Source organism: Penicillium taxi, assembly GCF_028828555.1.
Source record: "Penicillium taxi strain IBT 34144 chromosome Unknown utg000002l_segment0_segment0, whole genome shotgun sequence".
Taxonomy (NCBI): domain Eukaryota; kingdom Fungi; phylum Ascomycota; class Eurotiomycetes; order Eurotiales; family Aspergillaceae; genus Penicillium; species Penicillium taxi.
Window position 1 is genome coordinate 2,538,831 of NW_026643204.1, and position 22,748 is coordinate 2,561,578.

Below are 22,748 nucleotides of genomic sequence, written 5' to 3' on the forward strand. Positions count from 1 at the left end.
AAAAGGGGAAAGGACTTCAGAGCTTTCTAAGATTGTCTAGGTAGTAACATCTTACTCTACTAATACGTATATGTTGAAGCTGCTGGTTTACAGTTATAGATTCTTTCTGGAACTACTGTCCACCTGAGCGGGTGGTGGCTTTGGAACATGAAAAGAACTGCTCCGTAATCTGTAGATTATTATAGGTAGGGCTTATCCAACTAGTTTTCATGATCGCAATTGTTTTGGACAGCAGGGGGCTTTCTTGTACATTCCAAGCCACGCGATGGGTTACTAATTCCAAAATTCACACATGGGGAATCTCTGAATAGGTAGGCGTTAGGAGAATAATCATGTTTAGCTTTGAGTGTGGACTTTACCTAGATCTCTGTATAAATAGACGGCCTTGAAATCAATTGAAGGAATAGTCAGAATACAACCATCGGATGAATACCTAGGATTCATCTGATAATGTAATGCGTGGTCGTCTCAAGAATTGAAATTGAAAGAGGAAACTCTCAATGTAATATCCTATGCTCATTTATTGATTTCAGCCTATGTTAATCTATAGATATCGAATGACAACACCTAGGTACCTGAGGTACATGGTCACATGATCAAGTTGATTTTTCCAACCCTGGAATATGGATTTTTGGATACCTCATTCTACGAAACAGGTAGGTCTAGTCAAAGACATGCTTGTAATTTTCCCACAAATAGGAAAATCTTCTAAATTTTCTAAGACTACTATTTACTACTCCGATTAACTAGCTAGTGGGCTTAAATCCATCTTCAAGTTTCATATATCACTCCGACCCCGAATCCGCTTTGGATCGGGGTACTCCGTACGCACTCCACTCCGTACATGACTAACTACTCCGTACTCCACTCCTAATTTCCTTTAACCCCTTTTTTTTTTTTTTTAGTAAAGTTCCAACGGAGTAGGAAAGCCTTTATCATTCCTATTCAAATCTATTTACTGGGCGCAGATATCTTCTATCCTATTATTAAGAAATTTGTAATTTTATAGATATTTATAGAATTTCTAAAATTATGCGATTCAACGTGATCCAAACAATACAAACACCCACGTGCTTATGTCAAAGGACTGATTCCAAGTTTAGTTTAGTGCATTATTAGTCAGCTCTCACACGTTCTTTACTGCAGCAAATTTTACTGCAGCGAATACACACACACATATTTTGACTACTCTGTTCCTATTTGCTCGCACGAATCCACTATTCAGTTCTCATTTGACAGCTTAGTTAACTTCTCGCCATCCAATCAAAAGCTACGCCCTACGAATCGGCGTCCCTATCAGGCGTTCGGAGTTGCGTTCGGAGTCATGTTTGTCAGTCTAAAGTACAAGGCTGTTAAATACTAAGATTGTGGGCTGTTGAGACCTTAAAGACCAATCGAAATACGGTGTTTGTTGAGGCCCATTCGGAGTAAGGCTTAGAAATTCCCTCGTAGCATATAGAGCGAATTGGCAAGACAGTTGAGAAGTTATAAACCTGGTTTTTTCCTATTCTCAAGGTTTGAATTATCACTCTATTCTCAAAGCACTCTTCATCGATATCTACATACTCAACCTCATCTATAAAACCATCTACCATTCTGCAATATCAATCCATTCTCAGATAATAACTATTTTACTCCTCTATCGATCCACTATCACATCAACATAATGACTGGCACCGGTTCTCTCACACCCTCGGGCTCCTCAGAATACATCCCTCGTCGAAAAAACGACGTGGAGGTCGCTAAGGACTTGTGGAAGTTCATCAATCAAAAGGTCGACGACCACCGTGAACGAAGAGAGCAACGTGTAAATGTCAAAGCCGATAAATTCTACGAGAGTGACTCATTGTCAATGATGAGCAAAGCCGATACTCTGGTTGTTGAAAAGGAGAATATATTGGAAAAAAAGTGATTCGTCACCCTATGATTTCATTTATATGTATGTTGCTGGCTTCCATCTCGCTGGCTCCATTGATTTGCGGAACTGACTTACTCAAAAGGAATTTGAGTCTCCAGCGACCTGGAGTTCAGCTTCAGATGTTATGAACGAAACCTAAATGCTCCTCTTTGAGCATCGATATCATGATCTGCTTCGATTTGTTATTTCTTGTTTGGGCTGCGATATTTGATAATCTGGAATTCATATCGTTAATGTTAATAATATAACATATCCAATCCATTTTGCAGCTCTGACTGCCAATTGTCCAGATGCGTGATGTAATAGTTGAAGTCTAGGATGTTATCCGTGACATCCGTATTATTTGGAGGCTGTGAATTCGACGCAATTGTACTTGTTTGTATTACTGGGACAGCGGATTGAGCGTGCTCTGGTGACAGGACAAGGTCTAGCACGCGCTGAATCGTCCCACGAGCCTGCTGGCATATAGAGTAATTACCGTCGTAGGGTTGGATGACCGTTTGGAGGTAAGATGCAAAAATACTGAGATCCTGGATGACTTTTGATCGGGGGAATGGCATCATGGCAATCGAAGCAGAGTTGAGTTCGTCCATTGACAGCTGTTCCCAGCGGAGAAGTTCGAGTGAAAGAACACCAGCTGAAGGTAGACCGAAGAAGGAGATCTTGATAATTCAGATGAGCGACCAATACAACGGAGAGGGGCGAAGGACCACTTACAATCCATGTAATTTCAGGGGAGAGATTCATAGACCGAATCCGACAGTTGGTAAATAGCAAGACCTTGCTCATTATGTCACAAGAGACCCTGACAAGATCTGGAGACCACTCACTAAGTCTTTTTGAGCGTATTCGAAGAAGAAGGAACTCATTATAGATAAAATCTAGTTCCAATTGGAGCCACATACTTTCAGTGACGTCGTATTTTTCTGATAATGACTCAAAGTGATACCTTGTGCGAAGAAACGAAGGTAGTCGGGCCCAGGCCCATTGAGATTGCTCTAATATCTCTCTTTTATAGGTTAGTAAGTAAGTTGGAAGAATAACGGTCAGAAATATTATACACAATTTTTCCCTCGAAATCTTCAACCTGTTGGCTTAGTGACAACTCCAGAATACTCTCTCGTATGGGACCCATCAGCAAGACCACGCGCATGTATATCCCATGCGAGCCAGCGCGGTTCCAGCCATTGGAATCCAATTTACTGATTGCAGCATCCCGGACACTGGGCTCCGCGATAAGTTCATTGAAACTCAAATCCAGAGGCAATGAGAAGTTACAAAACCGCCAGCTGACGCGTGGGGGTCTTCCCAAGAAGGTAGCTAACTGCTTGTCCATGCTATAAGCTAAACTCATCAGCCGCTTTCGCATTTCAGAGAGCCAGAAGGGTGCTTCATCCATTGATGCAGGCTGGTTAAGACCAAGAGTGAAAACTATGGTCGAAACATCTCCTATAGCTCTCCAGGAGCGATAGTCTGGGTCGAATTAGCATCTTTTTCTTACTATTCCCGAAGTTCACGCACTTACCCCGGTCCCCATGAACGAGGGTTGTAAGCCAGCCATGTTCCTGAACTAACCAGCTGACAGCGTCGTTCAATACTCCAGCCTCGTTGCAGAATTTGAGGCATGTATCAGCTGCTGTCAATGCCAAGATTCCAAGATCCTTCCGGGAAATAATCGGCATGCTGTGAGCTTGGAATATAGAATCCCATTCACGTGAAAAGAAGGTTCCCGCTGCCACAAAAGTGAAGGCCATGCCAATGATCTCCCATCTACATGACATGAACGCCATATATTCCTTGAATGTTAGTGAAGAATGGATGGGGACAGGTTTCGAGAATAGGAGGAATATCTCTCGTGAGCGAGCCGACAAGACGGCAAAGCTTAAATCCCCCGAGAATTCTTGCAGGGACTCAAAACTGGAATATACACCTGTCATGCCCAGAAGATCACAGCCATAGCTCGCTTCGATCCAATTATACGCGAGTCTCTGATAGACTGGTAGATCTCTCAACAGTCGTAAAATTTTGGCGCCTTCTTTTATCTCACTTGTTTCGACAATGGCATTTGAACTTGTAACCTGATCACCGCTGTTCTCTTGAATTGAAGTTTGCATGCCCATGTGGCTAGTGCTTTCTTTAAAAAGCGCAAAGTGACTAGTCATTCCCATGTACTCTGACTGGGACAATCGCCTTCTCTTCATTGTGCGATCTTCTTGGCCTTCACTACGGTCTGTGAAGTTAACTTCTCCACCTGTCTCTCTATCTGCCGGGTCGCATTCTGACAGGAGTATTGGCTCCGGGTTCGCTGTCGTTGTCCTTGTCGTTGATGGCGAAGGACGATAGATACATTTGGCTAACTTTTTTGTGCGGACACATCGGCCACAAACAGGCACACGATGATCACACCGTAGCTTAGACTTCCGGCATGGCTCGCATGATGATGGTAAACCATTCTTGCGCAAGGAATTCATAATACAAAGTGTGGTGTGACATGTGGAGAAGGCGTGGAGAACGTAAGGAAGGGAATGACTCCACTTTGGGGTGCATGACATAAGTACGAACTAAGGACATAGTTAACCTAGATAATAATCCCAGTGGATCTCGTTCAGGGAATTCCGAATAGCATGCTATGATTGCTATCACTGCCGGTCCTCAAACTGCCGAGTTCGGCACTGGGTCTCCCCGTGAGATTTTAGAACTGTCAGCTGGCTGAACAGTATACCCCTTTAATCGTAATCTTCAACCAAGGTAGTTTCGATGTATCAGAACACATTACTCTGATTAGAATGCTCATATATTTGAATAAAATTATCATTTGGTGTTTTCTACCGAAAACATCCATTCAATATCTTTGTATAATTATATTGTGCGCTGCAGTGTGTATAGGTATACATGATGTCTATATGCCAAGCACCTGAGCATACTTCAGGCGTTCCCCACCGCGCTGTCGCCATTGTGGGGTCAAAGAAAGACATTAGCCCCCATATCTCGAATATAGCACTCAAGTATACCAACTCGGCTCCGGAACATCTCCAAGTAAGCTCCAGGAACCCACTTCCCGAAACTTATAGGCGACAGGATCGTGGAGGCTATGGACTGAAAGCGGAAGAGAATTAGCATCAAGGCAAGGGCTCGCCTGGCCAATATTGGGTACATACCTCTGGTGTTTCTCCAGAAACGGTCAAATCCGTATATACTGAGGCTGGATCTTGCACCAATCAACTCAAAGATCTTAGACGTAGTTTCCAAAGCCGTCTCGATGATCTGGGCCTTGGATGCCGCCACCTCTGTCCCTGCATTAGCCACACATCGGATCCAAGCACTCGGGAAAGAGAAAACTTACGGACAGCAACCTCGCCACGTACTGCATTGGTCAACTTACTACGTGGAGCATGAATATGCTTTGAAACCCGTTCGGCCGTACGATCAATAAGAGCCTCGGCAGCCCAGACCTTCGCCTGGAGTCTACCAAATCCTTCAAGGATGTACTGATTTGAGATTAGCAAACTTGGCCAGCCAGGCTTCATATAGAATTTGGGAACTCAGATACGTACCCACTCTTCGGTCGCCTTTGCTTTGTTATCTCCACCATATGGCCAGGCTCGGGTCTTGGTTCTGGCGTACTCAGCTGCGGCTTCCAGTGCCCCCTGAGCCACTCCCAAATGCACAGCGGCAAATTGTAGCTGAACTGGGGGCAGGACAAAATCATGGTAGGCGTCCCGAGGTGTCAATTGCTTCTCACTGAAGCCTGCAGCTTCGGACCATGGAACTCGGACATTGCGGATCACACAGCCTCCGGACTCCTGTAGATGAGTGAGTTATATGAGGCACGTCATTATGGAATCTGGACTGACCGTCAAACGCTGGCCAATCACATCCCAGTCACCCTTGAAGCTGATACCCGGATTCTTGGTATGGACGTAAGCAAATACATGAGTGCCGTTCTCCAGGACACCTTCCAATACTGTCACATCGCTGATAACGCCACCTGCTCAAAGTCAGTGAATAATTTTGATGAAGACTTTCTGGCTTATTTCAGGTTTTTATTTCATACCAGTGGAGAAGAATTTGTCGCCGTTGAAGACGAGGTCCTCGCCATCTTCTACTGCAGTCATGTCGGCATTTCGTGGGTTGACAGCTCCACCGAGATAGTAATTGCCTTCGGTGAACTCGCGCAGCCATCGTTCCGCTTGCTCGGGAGTACCCAGGATCTGGCTACTCCAAAACCTATTAGGTGGTTAGTGAGACTCTGAGAAACCGGCAAATTCCCCATGTCCATTTCCAAGAGGAAGTGAACTTTAATACCGAAAATGAATCAGGAGTTCTTACCAAGAGTAATGATTGCCCAGTAGATGAGCAATGCTACCATCGGCTTTGGCAATTTCAGTCGTCACTTTGTAGGAGGTTTGCCAGGTTTCCCCTCCTCCTCCAGACTTCCTAGGCCCCAAGAGGTTTACCAAGCCAGCATCCTTGAGTAGCTGCAACTCCGCAAAGGGAGACTTCAATGCTGCGTCGCGTTCGACCGCGTCAATTTTCAGGATATTGGCAACTTCCTTCGCCCGCTGAATCCAGCTCTCACGATCACTAGGTTTCGGAGATGATTTCCATTGAAGGCTAGCTGCTGCGCGTGCTTGTTCAGCTTGCTCTGTGTTGGAGTTTCCCATATTGATAAGATAATAGAGGAATCTCAAATGTATACTTAGGTATTATCAAAGAAGTACAAGGATTACCAGAGAATATATCAGTTCATTCGGTACTATTTAATGAGAGCCTTTCACTCTTTAAATATACCAGTGATACGAGCTACACGTGATGAGTTAATGGAACCACCACTTCATGGCGGACATCCCGATCACGGATTCTCAGGACGTGGCTAGCGCCAGATGGCGTCAAAATGTGCCGCCAACTGAAACAGGTAATCATGTGGGTCTTCATATTAGTCTAAATTCACCTATTGGAATCTGCATAATTGCATGCATGAAGTGTCGCCATCTTGGTGATTCTGTTGCCATCAGGCTAGCTCCTGGCGGCATGGGATTTCGGCTCTATGGAACTCAGAAGCCTTTTCTAATCGCCTTTGTAGCGGGTCAATTATTGCAATTTGTTTTACAGTTTGGATGGATTGATAAGTGGAGAAAATTTATATAGATACTTCGTTCGACCACATGCTCGAGATGCTCCATACGAAAATAATTCTCTCAGATCAATTTGGTCCTATATCTCAGCAGCGATTGCACCAAGCATCATTGTGGCATGGCGACTGGCGATATTTTTCCTGTATTCAGCCAGGGAGTTGGATATGGAATTGTGTTGGGAATAGGTGGGTACATTACTATGACTGCCCTCTCAGTCACTATGGTCTCAATGAATCGATTCTGACGCTAAATTCTGCCAGGAATCCTTTTCGCGGCACTTATGAGCTTGGCTTCATTTGCTCTCAAACGATACTTCGCCGAAGTTCAAGACTCAGAGATGTACTTGACAGCCAAGCGATCTGTTCGAGCAGGACTTATCGCGTCTTCTGTTGTATCTTCATGGACTCTCAGCGCTACGTTGCTCTCTTCCACTAATTTTGGATACCTATATGGAATTTCGGCAACCTTCTGGTTTGGTGCTGGTTGCTCTATTCCAATTCTCACGTTCGCAGTACTGGCAATCGAGCTCAAACGAATGGCACCGAACGCCCACACGTTCCTTGAACTTGTCAAATTCCGCTATGGGGCACCAGGTCACATCGTGCTTACCATTTACTCCTTAATTTATCAAATCTTCATCGCTGTCAATTTGCTTGTTGGCGGAGCTGAGGTGTTTCATCTTACAACTGGAATGAACCAAGTTGCCACCTGTTTCTTGTTTCCGTTAGGTGTTTGCATTTATACCTTCTTTGGTGGTATTAAGGCAACTTTCTTGACTGAATGGGGTATATATAATCTAGTGGTTTGCACATAGTCTCCTACTGATGATTCACTTAGTGCACACCGTGATTCTTTACATGATCATGTTGACATCGATGTTCGTGATGTACACAACCTCCTCCCACGTGGGCTCACCAGGGAAGATGTGGGAGCTTTTAAATGATGCATCTAAAATTCGTCCTGTTGATGGAAACGAGGATGGTCAGCTATTGACAATGAAGAGTGTACAAGGTGGACTTGTTGGGCTCATCTTTCTTGGTGGCGGCTTCTCTGCCACAGTGGACTCTCAGTACGTGCAGCTTTCTCTATCCATTATTTGGCCCTCTAACATCGATTCAGATTTTTCCAAAAGGCAATTGCTGCAGACCCGAAATCGACCGTTGCCGGTTATTTACTGGGATCTCTTTGCTGGGTCAGTATATATTAGAATGCATAATAACAAGGGTGGTCTAATGATAAGTTTTAGTTCACGATTCCTTTCTGCATCTCCACTACTTATGGTCTCGGTGCAGCTGCCCTTGAACACACACCGGCTTGGTCAGTCATAAGAGAAAAAAAAGAAAGAAAAAAATATCTGACTCTGATATCTTCAGGCCGACATATCCTGAGCCGATGTCTTCGGCAGTGATCAATCAAGCACTTTCGATGCCATATGTGGCATATGCAATCCTTGGAAAAGGTGGTGTTGCTGCAATTTTGTTGATGCTGTTTCAAGCTATCACTAGTGCACTGAGCTCCGGTAAGAGAAATTATTATCAAAGAAACAATTTGATATATATATTAACCCCTATTGGCAGAGACTGTTGCTGTCACAAGTCTTGTGGCCTATGATTTTTACAGGGCATATATCAACCCATCAGCCACCGGCAAGAAGCTCATATTTGTGTCTCATATTGCCGTTGTGGTGTTTAGTTTACTGGTCGCAGCTGTCGCAGTAGGATTATGCTATGCCGATTTCTCTGTCAGCTTCATTGTCACCGCAATTGGAATTATCATTGATGGTAAGCTACATCAAACTGATCCTTCTTCAACCAGATACTGATTTATATTTTTTGTTAGGTGCGGTCATCCCCAGCGCATGCACCCTTTTCTGGAAAAAGCAGAGCAAATATGCAGTGACACTTGTGCCGATTCTCAGCTCTATTATCAGCATCGGTACCTGGCTTGGTGAAGCATATCGAAGAGATGGAGTAGTCAGTGTCGCTACTCTTTCGGGATTTTATCCCACAGTTGCAGGCAATATGCTCGCACTAACAGCTCCAATTGTTCTCACTCCGCTAATTACATACATCCACCCAGAGAATTTCGATTTCTCTAGATTTCAGGAGATCCAGCAGGTAAAGGAAAACGAAGTTCTGTCTAAGCAACACACAGAGAATGGTATTAGCGTGGTAACGTCTAACACAAATGAGGCACTAGTTAATGTCGAACCAGAACAAAAGGATCTTCTCCAGGCACGTGATATTGCACTTGGGGCTGCCCTCTTCATAGCCATCTCGATGACAATTTTGTGGCCAATTCCTATGTACGGAACTGGATATATCTTCTCAAAGGGCTTCTTCACTGGCTGGATTGTCTTCACTTTCATATGGGGATTCTTTGGTGCAATTGTCATAACAATTTTGCCGCTTTGGGAGAGCAGGCGTGGCATTCTTGCTTTTTTACGTGCTGTTGTAAATGACCTGAGTGGCCGTCGAGAAGCCACTGTCCAGGAAATGCCAATCGTTGTTCAGGATAAGCAATGAATTCGTCCAGTCATGAAATTTTTCACTCTCTGATACCAGCCATCATTTGATTCAATCAAGTCAGTTGAAGCCTTTGAAACGGAAATTTTTCCCGTAAATATCACCCGAGTTAGTATTTCTTTTAGATTTAGATCTGGTCTGCCTTTCTCTCAGCTACAAATATAGATTTGGCTGCTTCCAATCACATGTCCCGAGATATATGAGGAAGTGAATCACAATAAAATCAGAGAAAAACACCTGCTAAATAATATACAACCCATAATAAGATATATTGACCATATAACTTGGAACCATTTTTAGACTAATAACGGCTTATATATAAGATGCTATCGATTTAGTTGAATTACAGGGAAAACACTTCACTTAGATATTCCACATCATATAGATAGGCATATTCCTTTGGCGAGTGATCGCCGGGAGTGACTTGAGCGGTAAGTTTTGTCCTTATCTCACCCTATTCTGCTTACCCTGACAGCACTCCCTTATTTAACTACTTTCATATCATCTCAATTTTCATGAGTAGAAGTACATACGACCGTAGGGTGCGAAGAAATGGGCTTCCCGTCCGCTCAGCCGTACTTAAGCCTCCTATGAAACACGGCCAATCGTCCAAAAGCCCCTAGCACCCAGCCCAACCTAAAGTAGCAATAGAGCTCCTTAGGGTGAGGCTGATTTGGGTGAGCTCAAGGTGAGAGTGAGTGAGTACGTGTTGAGCTGAGCACTCCGGCTCAGTGGCCTTTCCGAACTAAGCGATCTCTCCAGACTGGTTGGTATCTCCAGACCCGGTGGTCTTTCCGGACCTACTAAATGGCAAGTTCCTAGCTGTGATTGAAACAGTTCCAACACTGGGCCTCAGGCCACAAGGCTAGGCCGGATTAGGACTAGCAAGCTGCACGGACCGCGCCATATAGATAGTTTCGAGCAGTCTCCTCTTAGTTTCTTTCCTCACTTTTATTGATCTCCTTTCTACTATAACCTTAAACTAAGTAGCTAGTTATTGTAAATAGTGGGGAGGTCACCCCTATAGTATGATAACCTAGGAAGGTGGTGTGTATGACGGTCAGAGTACTGCAGGCACTAGGCTTTGAGAGGATATAGAAGGGACTTCGTCCCATAGTTAGAAGATCATGCTTACATCTACCTTCATCTCTGGACATTCTGCCTAGACATGTTCATTGGGTTGGGTAAACCCATACCCAACCCAACCCAACCCACAATGGGCTGGGTATGGGTCAGAAATTTTACCCAAAACCCATATGGGTTGGGTATGGGTTTGAAGTAAAACCCACACCCAGCCCATAAACCCATCTTTTTGCCAAGACTTTTATTTCACGTGATATTTGTCACCTAGTTAGTACTAGATTGAGGCAAAAATTAGGCACTAAGGCACTAATTACCCTAATTTAGTTTAGGTTGAGGCGAAAGTCAGGCATTAAGGCATCAAAAATACCCATATGGGACCCATACCCAACCCATACCCACGTGGGTTGGGTTGGGTATGGGTATGGGTTTACCTTACCCCTGATGGGTTGGGTATGGGTATGAATTTTGACCCATACCCAACCCATGCACATGTCTATTCCAACACTACCCAATGGTCTTTCAGAATCCAACAAAATGTGCCGTAATCATGCACTAGCTAACTTTAATATGTGGCTATGTGCAGATGCGAAGGCAGCACTGTTTCAGGAGGAATTACCCTATCCAATAGTCCTTTAATATTCAAGGATAAGTGCAGTAGCCATGCATTAGCTTAGTCTCACCCAAATCTCACCCTGGCTCACCCAATTCTCACCCTGTTTATTGTGCACTCACCTTGCTCACCCCCGGTCGCGCGACGCTAAGGCGGCGCTCACCCATTTCTCACCCTGGCGACACCCACCCGACTATTTTCCGCGTTTAAGCCACACGCCGGTCAGTTAGTAGTATGGTGGGTGACCACATGCGAATCCTGACTGTTGTATGTTTTTCTTTTTTTTTTTGCTACTCTATCGACTATATACTACGCACGGCTAGTCTATGCACCTTTAGCACTCTGGCCTCTACGGCCGAGTCTTGAAGTCTTCTTCAATGATTAATCGCTGTATTATTATCCATATACTGTTGATCCATCTTCTTATATATTCACTCTTTGTATCACGTTTATCCAAATACAATTTCTTTTTGGTTAAGGGACGCAAGTAAGCCAGTGACACAATTAATCATATCTCTTTAATAAATACCAAAAGCACTTAGTTATAGATCTTAATTGACGGCGTTAAACTATATAATGGTCAAATAAGCTACATGCAATCAAGAAAATACATGATCCTAAGAGGAAGGAGTAAGGCCAGTACCAGGGTTCAGCAAATGTAAACGCAACGTTCGTGAAGTATCAAGGGCCAAGGCTATATATCTATAAAAACCACCTCTAATAATGGGGGCTAAAAGACATAACTGTAGAAAGATCTTGAAATCTATCATACTGACTATGCTGGAAAGATTCTGGAATCTTTTTCAAGGCTCTGCCGTAAAGGCCAGAGTGCTAAAGGTGCATAGACTAGCCGTGCGTAGTATATAGTAGATAGAGTAGCAAAAAAAAAAGAAAAACATACAACAGTCAGGATTCGCATGTGGTCACCCACCATACTACTAACTGACCGGCGTGTGGCTTAAGTACGGCTGAGCGGACGGGAAGCCCTGTTCTCCACACCCTGTGGTCGTATGTGATAGAATACTTACAAAAGTAAGCTATAACGCTACTATAGGCAGGTGTATCGCCCTGGTGAGCAATGGGTGAGCCAGGAGCGGAAGGCGATTTAGTACAGATGGAACTTTGGAAAAAGGTTCCCATGTAAACGACAAGCTCTAACTGTGCTTCGAGATTTAGATCTCCGGACGAGCGGGTACTAAGTACTCTATCTTAGTCTGTAGCTCCAGTTGTAGTTGCAAGTGGTTCCAAGAGTCTCGGAGCTGAAATCTCTACTGGTAGTCACCTTGGGAGATGCATTCAACTTATATGCCTATACCAAGCACCCTATGATATGATATTCAAGAGTAGCAATACATTCTGCACCTATAAAGTCTTTTATCTAGCTTTCCCGGCCGCGATGACCTTTGATAAGTGATTGTGTTGAGACTACGACAGTATATCACTGCCGTAGCTTACCGCATTCGCGGGGCAGACTTGAGCAGAATCCTATTTAGTTCTTCTCTTCCTTAACGAATCGAATCTTTTTCCATTGAGCCTTTAGTTTTCCCCTAGTCTCCATAGATTGATATTATGAAAGGAGAGCTGAAGGGTAGACTTGGAAGACTTACCATTACGGGTACAATTGAATTTAGTTGCGTCTGGCCAAGTAAGAGAAATCTTGTGATTTGAAAAGGTACCTTCCCTAGAACTAAAACATCGGAAATTTGAACTTCCTCCATTTTCGTCAAAATTTCTCACTTTCTATTGGAACAGAACAAGTGGAGACTAACTGTCCGAACCATACAACCAATTGGCTTCGGACTGAGCTGCGCTCTCATTTGGTTAAGAAAAACGGGGAAAGTGGATACCATATTGTTTACATAGTACTTAGTTCAATGATTCGACGAGAAGTTTTGAAAATAGACGAGGTAAGTGAGCTCAGGCCGTCGCTCTCGTCTCCCAAACGCGATAATGGGAAGGTAATCTGATATGTTGATAGCCAGGCTGATATTAGAAAATAATTGTATCCTATTTATGGGCCACCTTGAATGAAAGTATTGGTCGGTATACTCAGCCGAGAAAGTCAACGCGCTAGCTGTTTAAAATTGCGGAGATGTTCAAAATTACCTTTCAATCTAAAAAGTGGTTATGGAGACATGTTTTTGGTTCTGAGATATTGTCTAAGGATCATAAATATGGTTCTGTCGTTTGTCAAGTAATAGTGGAACGTTCCACAACTCGATGTGGATAGGTCCCAATCTTTGAAAGGACTGAGCTACATCATTACTTCTCAAGATTCTCCCGAGGTGATTTCGAACATTTGACTTTTAATTACCATATCAGACAACTATCGGCTTAATAGAATGATATGTATATACATGTTAGTTAAAGCGAAGTTTTAGTTACTAGCATCAGCTTATGCCAATAATCATGTAACCATGTACAGCTGGATATGACATCTAATAGGTTAAATGAACGATTAGAAAGTCGTATCCAATAAATAAGTCATTAATAAAGTCCTTCACATGAAGAAAGACTCTTCAGAAATATTTACCTATGCTTAAGAAGCTTAATCTTTCCAGCAATCTGTCCTAAAATCTTGGAACGCTCCACAATATCAATTAATCATTACGAGCCCAAAATCGTGGCAATCCAGGCCTAGTCTTCCTCGGGTAATGAATTAATGACTAAATACTAAGGTTCAAATCTCGGGTGCTCTCCACTACTCACACTGGGTAAGTGATCATGGGCTTGTCTGATACGGCCTACAGCTGACAGTGGTGGAGGTTACTAACGCATGCCTAGTCTCCTATAATAGGCGTTTATCCGTCGTAGTTTATATTAGAATACGTTGAAAACAAGGACTATATTGAGCTTAGAACTATGTTTGTGTCTATATTAGCCACCTGAGCATACTCAAACGACCCCTGCCCAAGAGAATGATGTAAAAATAAGCTGGTCCGCAGGTACTTTGTACCGCCAAGGTTCTACGGTGGTTAGTTTGTTCTCCACTGAGGATGCTTCAAGCAAATCTTGGAAGACTCATTCGATAATCCCAAGGTTCTGTTCTTGATATTCGCCTTAAAGAGGCGAATATGTGTCCAAAGAATGGATATCCATTCAAGAGAGGTTTTTAAATCTCATCGTGAATCTCCACCAATCTAAACCAGCCATCTCAGATCGGAATCAATCAATCAATCCATCATTTCATAAATCTTGAGCCGTTCATTCATCTTTAGAAGTTTGCTACCTCTCAATCACTCTATTCTCCGTTTAACTTCCACTCTTTCTTCCTTTACTTCTTTTGAAAATAATTCTTGATAAACTTGAATATATTCTCAATGTCTAAGAGCAGTGAAAAGGGAAAGGCCAGACGTTCCACTACATCTATTGTGGAAGATATCATCATCCCAAAATCCTTGTTGGTGACTGCAAAGTTCGGTTCGTCTTCGGAAAGGACGAAATGGGAGGAAAATCTCCCAAAAAATGATCGTGTGCAATTTGTGAATGCAGATGAAGATGATGCTGGCCTCAGTCAAAATGTTCGATCGAAAAGCCTTGCGCATAGAAAGCCTAGTCTTGTCCCAGTTAGTACTGGTACCTATCGATCTGGTAGTCTTCCCAACCGATCTGGCAGTATAACGACGATATTGCGTGCTCCCACGATGCCAGCTCCAAGCTGGCTGCCGAGAGATCAGCCAAATATACAAGGTAAGTTTATTAAATAAACCCTTATTTCAGTATTATATCATTCTGATACAGGGGGTTGAATGATAGAAATCGAACATGCAACCCGTCCACACGTCACATTCAATACCTCGATGTTTGAAGAAGAGATAGTCACGCCAATGCGCAGGAAATCTGTTCATTCCACCGATAAGAGTTTAAATGGTAGCGCTGCCACTCTTGGTAATGATGTCAGCTACTATGGCCACAAAAGTATGCAAGATGTATATGAAAATGCTAAATCCAGGGGTGTTGCTCTCAAGAGAAGATACTGGTTGCGGGTCTTGTTCGAGTATGGCTTTTATCTTCTCCTGGTCCTCTTCATATATTTTGTGTTGATCGGTGTGCCTTTGTGGAAAGGTGTTGTCTGGTGGCTCTACTGGGCTGTCAGCCACAAGTTCGTGATCCGATGTGGTTGGTCAATCACTATAGGTCTTGCATTCTTGTAAGGTTTATATATACCCCTTTTAACATAAAACTTACTCACATTCTACACTTTCAGATACGCTTTTTTGCCACTTTTGATTTTGTTTGAACCGGATCCTCCCCCCGCAGACACGACAGCTACCACCAAAGACGATTTGGAAGGCAATTCCACGAATGCAAAGTCTACTGCGTTGCTTATTCCATGCTATAAAGCAGCACAAATCATTGGACCCACCCTGGAAGCTGCGTTAAAAGTCTTTCCAAAGGAAAGTATTTTTGTCATTGCTAATGGAAACTCTGAAACTCCTCTCGACAATACCGAAGAGGTCTGCCTTCCTTACGGAGTGAACCACCTCTGGGTTCCAGTTGGATCAAAGCTTGTCGCACAATTTGCCGGCTGCCATGCTGCTAAAGAATTCGAATATGTCCTTCTGATTGATGATGACTGTGCATTGCCCCCCCAACTTCCCTATTGTCTGTGATCGTCTGAAGGGGATGGTTGAGTGCGTTGGATATACGATTAAGAGCGTGGGTCCGAACTCCTCTAAAGGAACATACTGCCAACAAGCACAAGACCTGGAATATAAGATGTCCGGACTTCAACGGGCTTTCTTCGGCAAGCTCGGTAGTGCAACATTCCCTCATGGTGCTATTTCTATCTGGAAAACAGAATGTCTTAAGATGACTTTTGACGATCACCCTGGCTTCTCAATTTCCGAAGATTGGTTTTTTGGAGATAGCTGCCGTCGTCTCGGTGGACGCATTAAGATGTGCTCCTCAGTCTTTGTAGAGACTGAGACTCCGCCATCTGTGTTTTTCAGTGGTAGTGGGAACCGCGGTGGCTTTGATGAGATGACAATCTTCCAACAGCGATTCAAGCGATGGAACTTTTTCTTCGTCTTAGGGATGTACTTTGATTTGAAGTATATCTTGAAAAGCTGGAAGCTTGGCTGGTGGGAGATTGGAGCCAAACTGTGTGTGTTTCAAGAGGTATGAATTACATTAACTCTCTGTTTTAGAATGAACCTTAACTCTAATCAAACTCCGCATGTAGGTCTATGAAACTCTCATCTACCTACTCGCCCCATTCATGCTGCCTATTTCATTTGTTGTACGCCCACAATTTTGCGGTATATTACTCGGCGCCACCATTGGTATGTATGTTATCAACGTGGTGATTTTCAACGAAATCCACCTCCGATTAAAAAAGGAGCGCATCGCCTTACCAGTTCTCATTCTTTACTATACCTTCTACAAAATGGCCCTCACAATCATTAATGTGCTCAGTTGTTATTGGTCGCTATTCAAATATGCTCGCTACTTTGCTCGGCGCCATCCTAAAGTCACCGAAGACGAAAATGCTGTCGAGTTCGTTCTCAGTCTTGAACGGGAGGTTGAAGAACCTACAACTGAATTGCCTGATATCGCTGAGGGTGAGGTGGGAAAAACACCTACCGAGATCAAGCGTATTTCTAGACGCATGAGCGTGACATTGACCAAGGCTGGGAACCGATTCAGCTTGGCATATGCTCCTGAGGATCCGGTCTTGTCAGAAAAACCATCCTCAACTGTGCCCTGATTAGACTGGCCTTGCAAAATGCCTTGCGAAGATTGATTTCTCAACCCACTTCACCATATTTCCAAGACTACTTTCAAAGGATCTTTCGTTTACCCAATTTCGAAAATTCCACGTCTCGTTCTTTGGAAGGCTTCCTTCCAAGCCTTGATTGCCTATTGCAGTTGTTTGATGATGCGGTTTATGTCTATATTGATTCCCTCATATTTGTTGGTTAGAAAGACCACGGCTTCACACCAAGATCACAGTTTTTGCGTTGTCACCCCTGAATTATCATGTATCGTTGATACAATAAGTCCTGGGATCGAGCTCTAATATGATAAATTTGTTTGCCTTTTTCTTTTTTCTTCGTCTAATACTGTTTATGGCGACTATACGGCCATCTAATGAAATAGATAGAAGCATGAGCCTACAAGTGAAGAAATTACGTACAAAAAAGGACTTATATCATCACCGCTTTATTGAAGACTGAATGAATGAGATCGAAGCTATAAACATGCCTACCGAATGAGACAAGATTTAGGCTTTTTTAGATTACAATATTGTATCAAATATAAAAGATGACCTATTGGATATTCATCGACTAGCCGATGTCAGAACTATGTCCTATCCTCTAGACGCTCCCCGTGAACATATGGATGGTATAATATCGGCAATAACACCAGATGAGTGGCGTCATATGTTTCTAGAGGCTCTAAAGAGCTTTAGTAATAAAATGGCTTGATATAATGGTGATGATTAATATCTTGAAATTACTTTTTGTGATGAGCCTGGTTACTTTTTAAAGTATGCGAGTAGTGTTGTCCATCCAGACTTTCATCGTGGACAAGTTCCTTTCTTTGAACCGATGTTATGGAAGGGGATCTTTAAAAAAACTACTATTCGTACCATCCTTTAATTTGATGAAGCATATTATTACTCTTTTATTAGATAGCTCCCAAAGACTCTTTACACTTAACGCGCAGGGCAGAGGATATGAGTGGAAATAAGAAACAGGATATACAAGCAGATAGATACCTAATGAGAGAAAAGGAGAACTCAGTGATCAAGAAAAAAATTAATTTGGTGGTGAGGAAAGGAAACTCAAGCTAAATGCAGCCTTGAGCCAGATAAGGATATCACCCTTCAGTCCTATGCGATCAATGGGGTGATAATTTTATTTTCCAGGCAGGTAAATAGTACTTCGTGTGGCACCAAGAGATTGGGACTGTAGAGGAAATTCCGTGTGAAAAGCTTCGCGATATTGCGAAATTAATTACTAAGGATGACAGGCCCTACCAATTGCTTTGATTCCGATGCTGTCCATACATGGAGGGACGGAGAGTCGCCGCCTTAAACGAAGAGCGACGATGATGGGCAAACTCTTGGGAACAAGGAATAGGCTATAGCACCTGCCCCCTATAATATCCCCATAGCTAGCAGCTTAGAATGATCATCTAATTATTCTCACCCATTTTACACAACATGTGCCACTACCTCAACACGTAGTCCTAATCCTCACTTCAAGATCACGTCAAGCTCACTCTAAGTTCACCCATGTTCACCTATCTCGCCATATTCTTAATTTTTCTGACTCAAATCACCCATCATCGCCCCAAGAGATATTCTGTAGCTGCTTTAATTACATGTATTCTTTATATGAGTAGACAGGAAGCCATCTTTTCCACACCCCGTGGCCGTATGTTTTAGAATTCATATGGGGGAATAGAAAGATAATGAGATTGACCTGACTATTGATACAGTATTAGTCACAGTGATAAATCTCTGGTTTTAATCATTTGATTCCATTTTCTCTGAACATTCCATTCAACAGAAAAGATGGTCTTATGAGTGATATAATTGTTTATCACGGAAGAACCTGCCCAGATGGGCATCCATTGCTGAGATTATTTAGGTGAGAATTCCTATTTTATTTGGAAGGGCGTATGATATCTCATGGAGCAGGAATGAAAAATAATTGCCTTGCCGCTGAGCAATTAGATAAAATGAAGACTATCTTTGAGCTCGGAAGATTCCACGACCACAAACCCATCCTTCTCCCGCGTTTTTCCCGGCTCGGGGTATTTTTTAATATTTTGAATAGCCCATCTCGTCTTCGCGTCAAGGACAGGTGGGTATCTTCCTGCGCCGTCTAGAGTAGGCAGGCCAGAAATATCAAATAAAGCCTGGAGGTAATGACAAGTGTCCCCATTATCCCAGGGTATGTCGTGAAACCTGCGCCTTTCTCTCTTCGTCAGGTCAGCGCGGCTTCTTTCCCACCGCTCTTGCTCTTCTGTTGGGGGCAACGAGCGACGGCCAGACCACACTCGAGCGACAGCGATAGCTTGATACTCCATCGAGCGAAATGTTAAAACCCTCGGAATACCAATTATTGCCAGCGTAGGTAAATCCGAGAAGAACGTATGAAGATAGCTACCAACTAGACGATCCTCACGGTAGTCGTAGAGCTGGCGACCATTTTGCTGGACGTTCCAGAACGGAAAAGAGGGTTTATATCCAGTGCAGTAAATGATTTTGTCAATTTTGTCCCCCGCTATCACTGAGCCGTCTGCAAATATTATTTCGCCGGAAGGATCGTATCTCGTGATGATTGGCTTCCATTCTACACCCGGCGGCGGATTATCGCCATCCCATCGGCTAGGCGTTCGACGAGACTGATAGATAGGAAAAGCAGCTTCAGAAACAAGGGCTGTAGTTATATCTTTGCCTGATGCTGAATTTCCGATAACTATAATCCTCTGATTGGTGAAATCAGTCGCCGATCGGAACTGCTTCGAGTGCATTACCCGATCTGGGTAGATGCGGATATATTCTTCGAGGCCAGCCACCTGGGGCACCTATCATGAGATCGTTAGCCTCAGTATTCATACCAGTAGAGTATGTATCTTTCATGTACATAGGGCACAGAGTAATGGCCATTGGCAATGATGACCGCATCAAAGTCTTCCTTCCACCATTCGTCTTGTTGATTCACGGCATTGTACCGCCTTAAGATGAGAGACCATATTGGTTCACTATTGGGATCTGGGCTCTTTGATTTCGTAATACTCTCAACAGTTGTGTTTGTGATAAGGTAGCTGTCTGTATGATGGCTTGAAAAGTAGTTCTCGATATACTGCTTGGGAACCCAGTGCGGAGCGAATGGACCATATGAGAATGGGAGATCAGAAAAAGACATGGCGATGTCAGGCACATTTGTTCTACTCGAAAAGTCAATCAAATTAGAACTAGTAGGAGCCTCTTGAATAAAATCATGTCATGGAGATACAGACGTGAGATTTTCATATATTGGCGTCCTATCAAATCTTTCTCTCTCAGATGGTGGTACTGATGCTGGAAGCAAGCTTGGAATATCCAACGGAGGATCAATATCTAATGGAAGTTTGCCAGGAAAGAGCTGGAATGGCCGCCCGGGGTCTGGGTCATAGATCCTAGCACCGGAATTAGATCAAAAGTGACTGGGTTATCAGACGGCAACAAGTCACCATGTTCCTCCCGCCGTTTCTCTCCTTTCAAATACTCGGATACGATCGAACGTTTGCTCTGCGGCGAGTGTTGATGCTGCCACCGCACCTATATTGGCAAAACCCCAAGTCAGAAATGACCGGCACAACAGTCAGCAACGTGAATAGTTACCTGAAGCCCCCGCCCCAACTATAGCAACCGATTTGATTTTAGCCATATTTTTGCGTGGAGGGTTGAGGCCACCTGAGACAAATGCAATTGGAAAACTGGAAACCAGAGCTTGTTGCAGCACGCGAAAATGAGGGGAACCGCATCGCAATTCTATCCGACATGACGTGCTCCCAAACTACTGTGTACATAGTAGAACTGCGCTGAACCCCACCGATACCTCGGGCCCATGGCCCAGCCCGTAACCCACGGTGGGGAGAGCCCCTCTATCAGTTGGAGCACTAGTAGCTATATCTAATTAGGAAAGGTTGATTTATTTGATGATCTGAAATCTAGCTTATGCCGAATATGCGGAAACACCATGATTTTTCTACAACAAGGCCACGCATAATCAGATTCCATTTTCCTAAATCACACAACTAAGTTTCATCTTTTTGCTTCAGGCTTGGCGTCATGAGTCTCTATAGCTCTCCGTGTGTGGTTATATAAAAGTCCCTCATTTCCCTTCCAACTTTTTGTGGTTTTCCCTTTCTGTTTCCTTCCTAATCCTTGTTCTTTGAGGCATTTTTGCGATTGAACCGGATCGCCAAGCTGTGTCAGCACGTCAGAGTTTGTCTTTTTTGCCCGCGATTGTCCTATTTTTTGGGTTACAGGTCCTCAAATCTACATCGCTTTAGTCGGATATTGGCTATTCAGAACAAAATGAGACGTTTCGATCTGTGTCGCTCTAGATCTGCCTGAAGGCATATTCTATATCGCATCGAAGAAAATATCTAGCTATTAGTTACTTTCAAGGGAAACAGCTCGTCGCTTCAACAATACCGGCTTTTCTAGGGGTTTAAGCCTGCTTTCTTTTGGCCTTAACACCTATTCCTCTACTCTACTCTGTAATATTTTCTTTGGCTTAAACGCCCGAGGTACCCTTCATACGGGCCAGCGTTGCCATGTTTTGCCATGTTTCGCCATGTTCACCTGCACGCGCTAGGTTTAGATCCTAGTAGCGATTTTCCTCTGAAGTCGCCGCATTATGACAGGGGTTAGAACTTTACTTAACATACTTTCCCTGCCCCAAATTCAGCTAGAGGCTCGATAGGCACTACATATATTGCGAAAATCTGGGCAGGCAGAGCACCAGGAAAGATACAATGAACGGTCATTCTCTAAACAGGGAGATTTCTTACCTCACGACGCTGGTATCCCTGATATGGGAGAGACAGTCATGGACCGAAGAAGACTTAAATGCATCCAACGAATCCAAAAACTATACTGGCTCTGGACTCGAATGCCCTGAGAAAAATTCGACGGAAGATGACGAAGTGGTCCAACCAGTGGATGAAACCGAATTCGAAATCGAGATACCGTCCGCAAACCCAGACGCAACCCTTTCTTTCTTGAAAAGAAATGCCCTGGACCGGTTGGCTGAGGTCTTGGCTAGGTTTAAAACAGATCAAAAGCTTCAAAAAAAGGCGGGACCAAAAAATAACGATGCAAAACATGTCGCTAGTACGACTATGCGGGAAGATAATGCTAGCGGACGGGTCATAATATTTTGCTCCAAGAACAATGGCATTGACACTGCCGATCAAAAGTTTTTAGCAAGTTTGAAGAAAGAGTTGGAAGCTATCTCAAAAGACCGTGTGTTAGGCCTATTGTCATAATTGTTCACATTCGACGAGAAAGCTAATGCAATCGCTTCTAGCAGCTACCCAGCACGAAAGAATTAAGGAGGTATTTAATCTCATGTTCGATCATGAAAAGTCTCGAGTGCTTTACTACTCGGCAATCCTTGAGAATGCATTTAAACAGACTGCGATAACCGGTTCTGATAAGACACTTACGAGAGACAGTATTGAGCAGATTTTTCCGGACTCGGTTCAGCCCAGAGAGTGGGAAGATAATCATGGTCTCTCCTTCAAACTTCGCCCAGGCAGGTTGGATGACTGTCATATTTCGGATCAAAAAAACCCCTTTCAAACCAAGAAGACGAGGTGGCTGTCACTGAGACCTTTCAAGAAGCTAAATCTCTCTTCGGAAGTTTAGTGTCTATGTCCCCGCCTCAAATGCGTCACTTCTAAACAGTGTGTATGTCATAATTCGACACCCTCGGCAGCGACCAGTTCTCAAGAGCTTGCTCAGG

General features: G+C 43.6%; 7 protein-coding genes across 7 annotated transcripts; 4 read left to right on the forward strand and 3 right to left on the reverse strand.

The window, feature by feature from the left end:
- Positions 1-1,666: 1,666 nt before the first annotated feature.
- Positions 1,667-1,912, forward strand: N7495_002856 (uncharacterized protein; the record flags this gene model as incomplete). Its single annotated transcript, XM_057205525.1, has 1 exon — positions 1,667-1,912. One exon carries the CDS (start codon positions 1,667-1,669, stop codon positions 1,910-1,912), a length of 246 nt encoding a protein of 81 aa, XP_057066132.1.
- A 242-nt stretch (positions 1,913-2,154) lies between these two features.
- N7495_002857 (uncharacterized protein) lies at positions 2,155-4,389 on the reverse strand (the record flags this gene model as incomplete). Its single annotated transcript, XM_057205526.1, has 4 exons — positions 2,155-2,580; positions 2,636-2,927; positions 2,980-3,391; positions 3,444-4,389. 4 exons carry the CDS (start codon positions 4,387-4,389, stop codon positions 2,155-2,157), a joined length of 2,076 nt encoding a protein of 691 aa, XP_057066133.1.
- Positions 4,390-4,919: 530 nt separating this feature from the next.
- On the reverse strand, positions 4,920-6,582 carry N7495_002858 (thermophilic desulfurizing enzyme family protein; the record flags this gene model as incomplete). Its single annotated transcript, XM_057205527.1, has 8 exons — positions 4,920-5,014; positions 5,077-5,205; positions 5,262-5,282; positions 5,343-5,406; positions 5,473-5,721; positions 5,773-5,906; positions 5,973-6,145; positions 6,248-6,582. 8 exons carry the CDS (start codon positions 6,580-6,582, stop codon positions 4,920-4,922), a joined length of 1,200 nt encoding a protein of 399 aa, XP_057066134.1.
- A 589-nt stretch (positions 6,583-7,171) lies between these two features.
- On the forward strand, positions 7,172-9,578 carry N7495_002859 (sodium:solute symporter family protein; the record flags this gene model as incomplete). The annotated part of the gene is made up of 8 exons (XM_057205528.1): positions 7,172-7,238; positions 7,314-7,838; positions 7,891-8,122; positions 8,173-8,245; positions 8,300-8,370; positions 8,427-8,572; positions 8,631-8,834; positions 8,893-9,578. 8 exons carry the CDS (start codon positions 7,172-7,174, stop codon positions 9,576-9,578), a joined length of 2,004 nt encoding a protein of 667 aa, XP_057066135.1.
- Positions 9,579-14,591: 5,013 nt separating this feature from the next.
- N7495_002860 (uncharacterized protein) lies at positions 14,592-16,981 on the forward strand (the record flags this gene model as incomplete). The annotated part of the gene is made up of 6 exons (XM_057205529.1): positions 14,592-14,837; positions 14,888-14,961; positions 15,191-15,421; positions 15,479-15,876; positions 15,977-16,392; positions 16,457-16,981. The coding sequence occupies 6 exons, from the start codon at positions 14,592-14,594 to the stop codon at positions 16,979-16,981; spliced, it is 1,890 nt and encodes a 629-aa protein (XP_057066136.1).
- A 1,973-nt stretch (positions 16,982-18,954) lies between these two features.
- N7495_002861 (uncharacterized protein) lies at positions 18,955-20,156 on the reverse strand (the record flags this gene model as incomplete). The annotated part of the gene is made up of 2 exons (XM_057205530.1): positions 18,955-19,815; positions 19,875-20,156. 2 exons carry the CDS (start codon positions 20,154-20,156, stop codon positions 18,955-18,957), a joined length of 1,143 nt encoding a protein of 380 aa, XP_057066137.1.
- A 1,600-nt stretch (positions 20,157-21,756) lies between these two features.
- Positions 21,757-22,269, forward strand: N7495_002862 (uncharacterized protein; the record flags this gene model as incomplete). Its single annotated transcript, XM_057205531.1, has 1 exon — positions 21,757-22,269. The coding sequence occupies one exon, from the start codon at positions 21,757-21,759 to the stop codon at positions 22,267-22,269; it is 513 nt and encodes a 170-aa protein (XP_057066138.1).
- Positions 22,270-22,748: the final 479 nt, after the last annotated feature.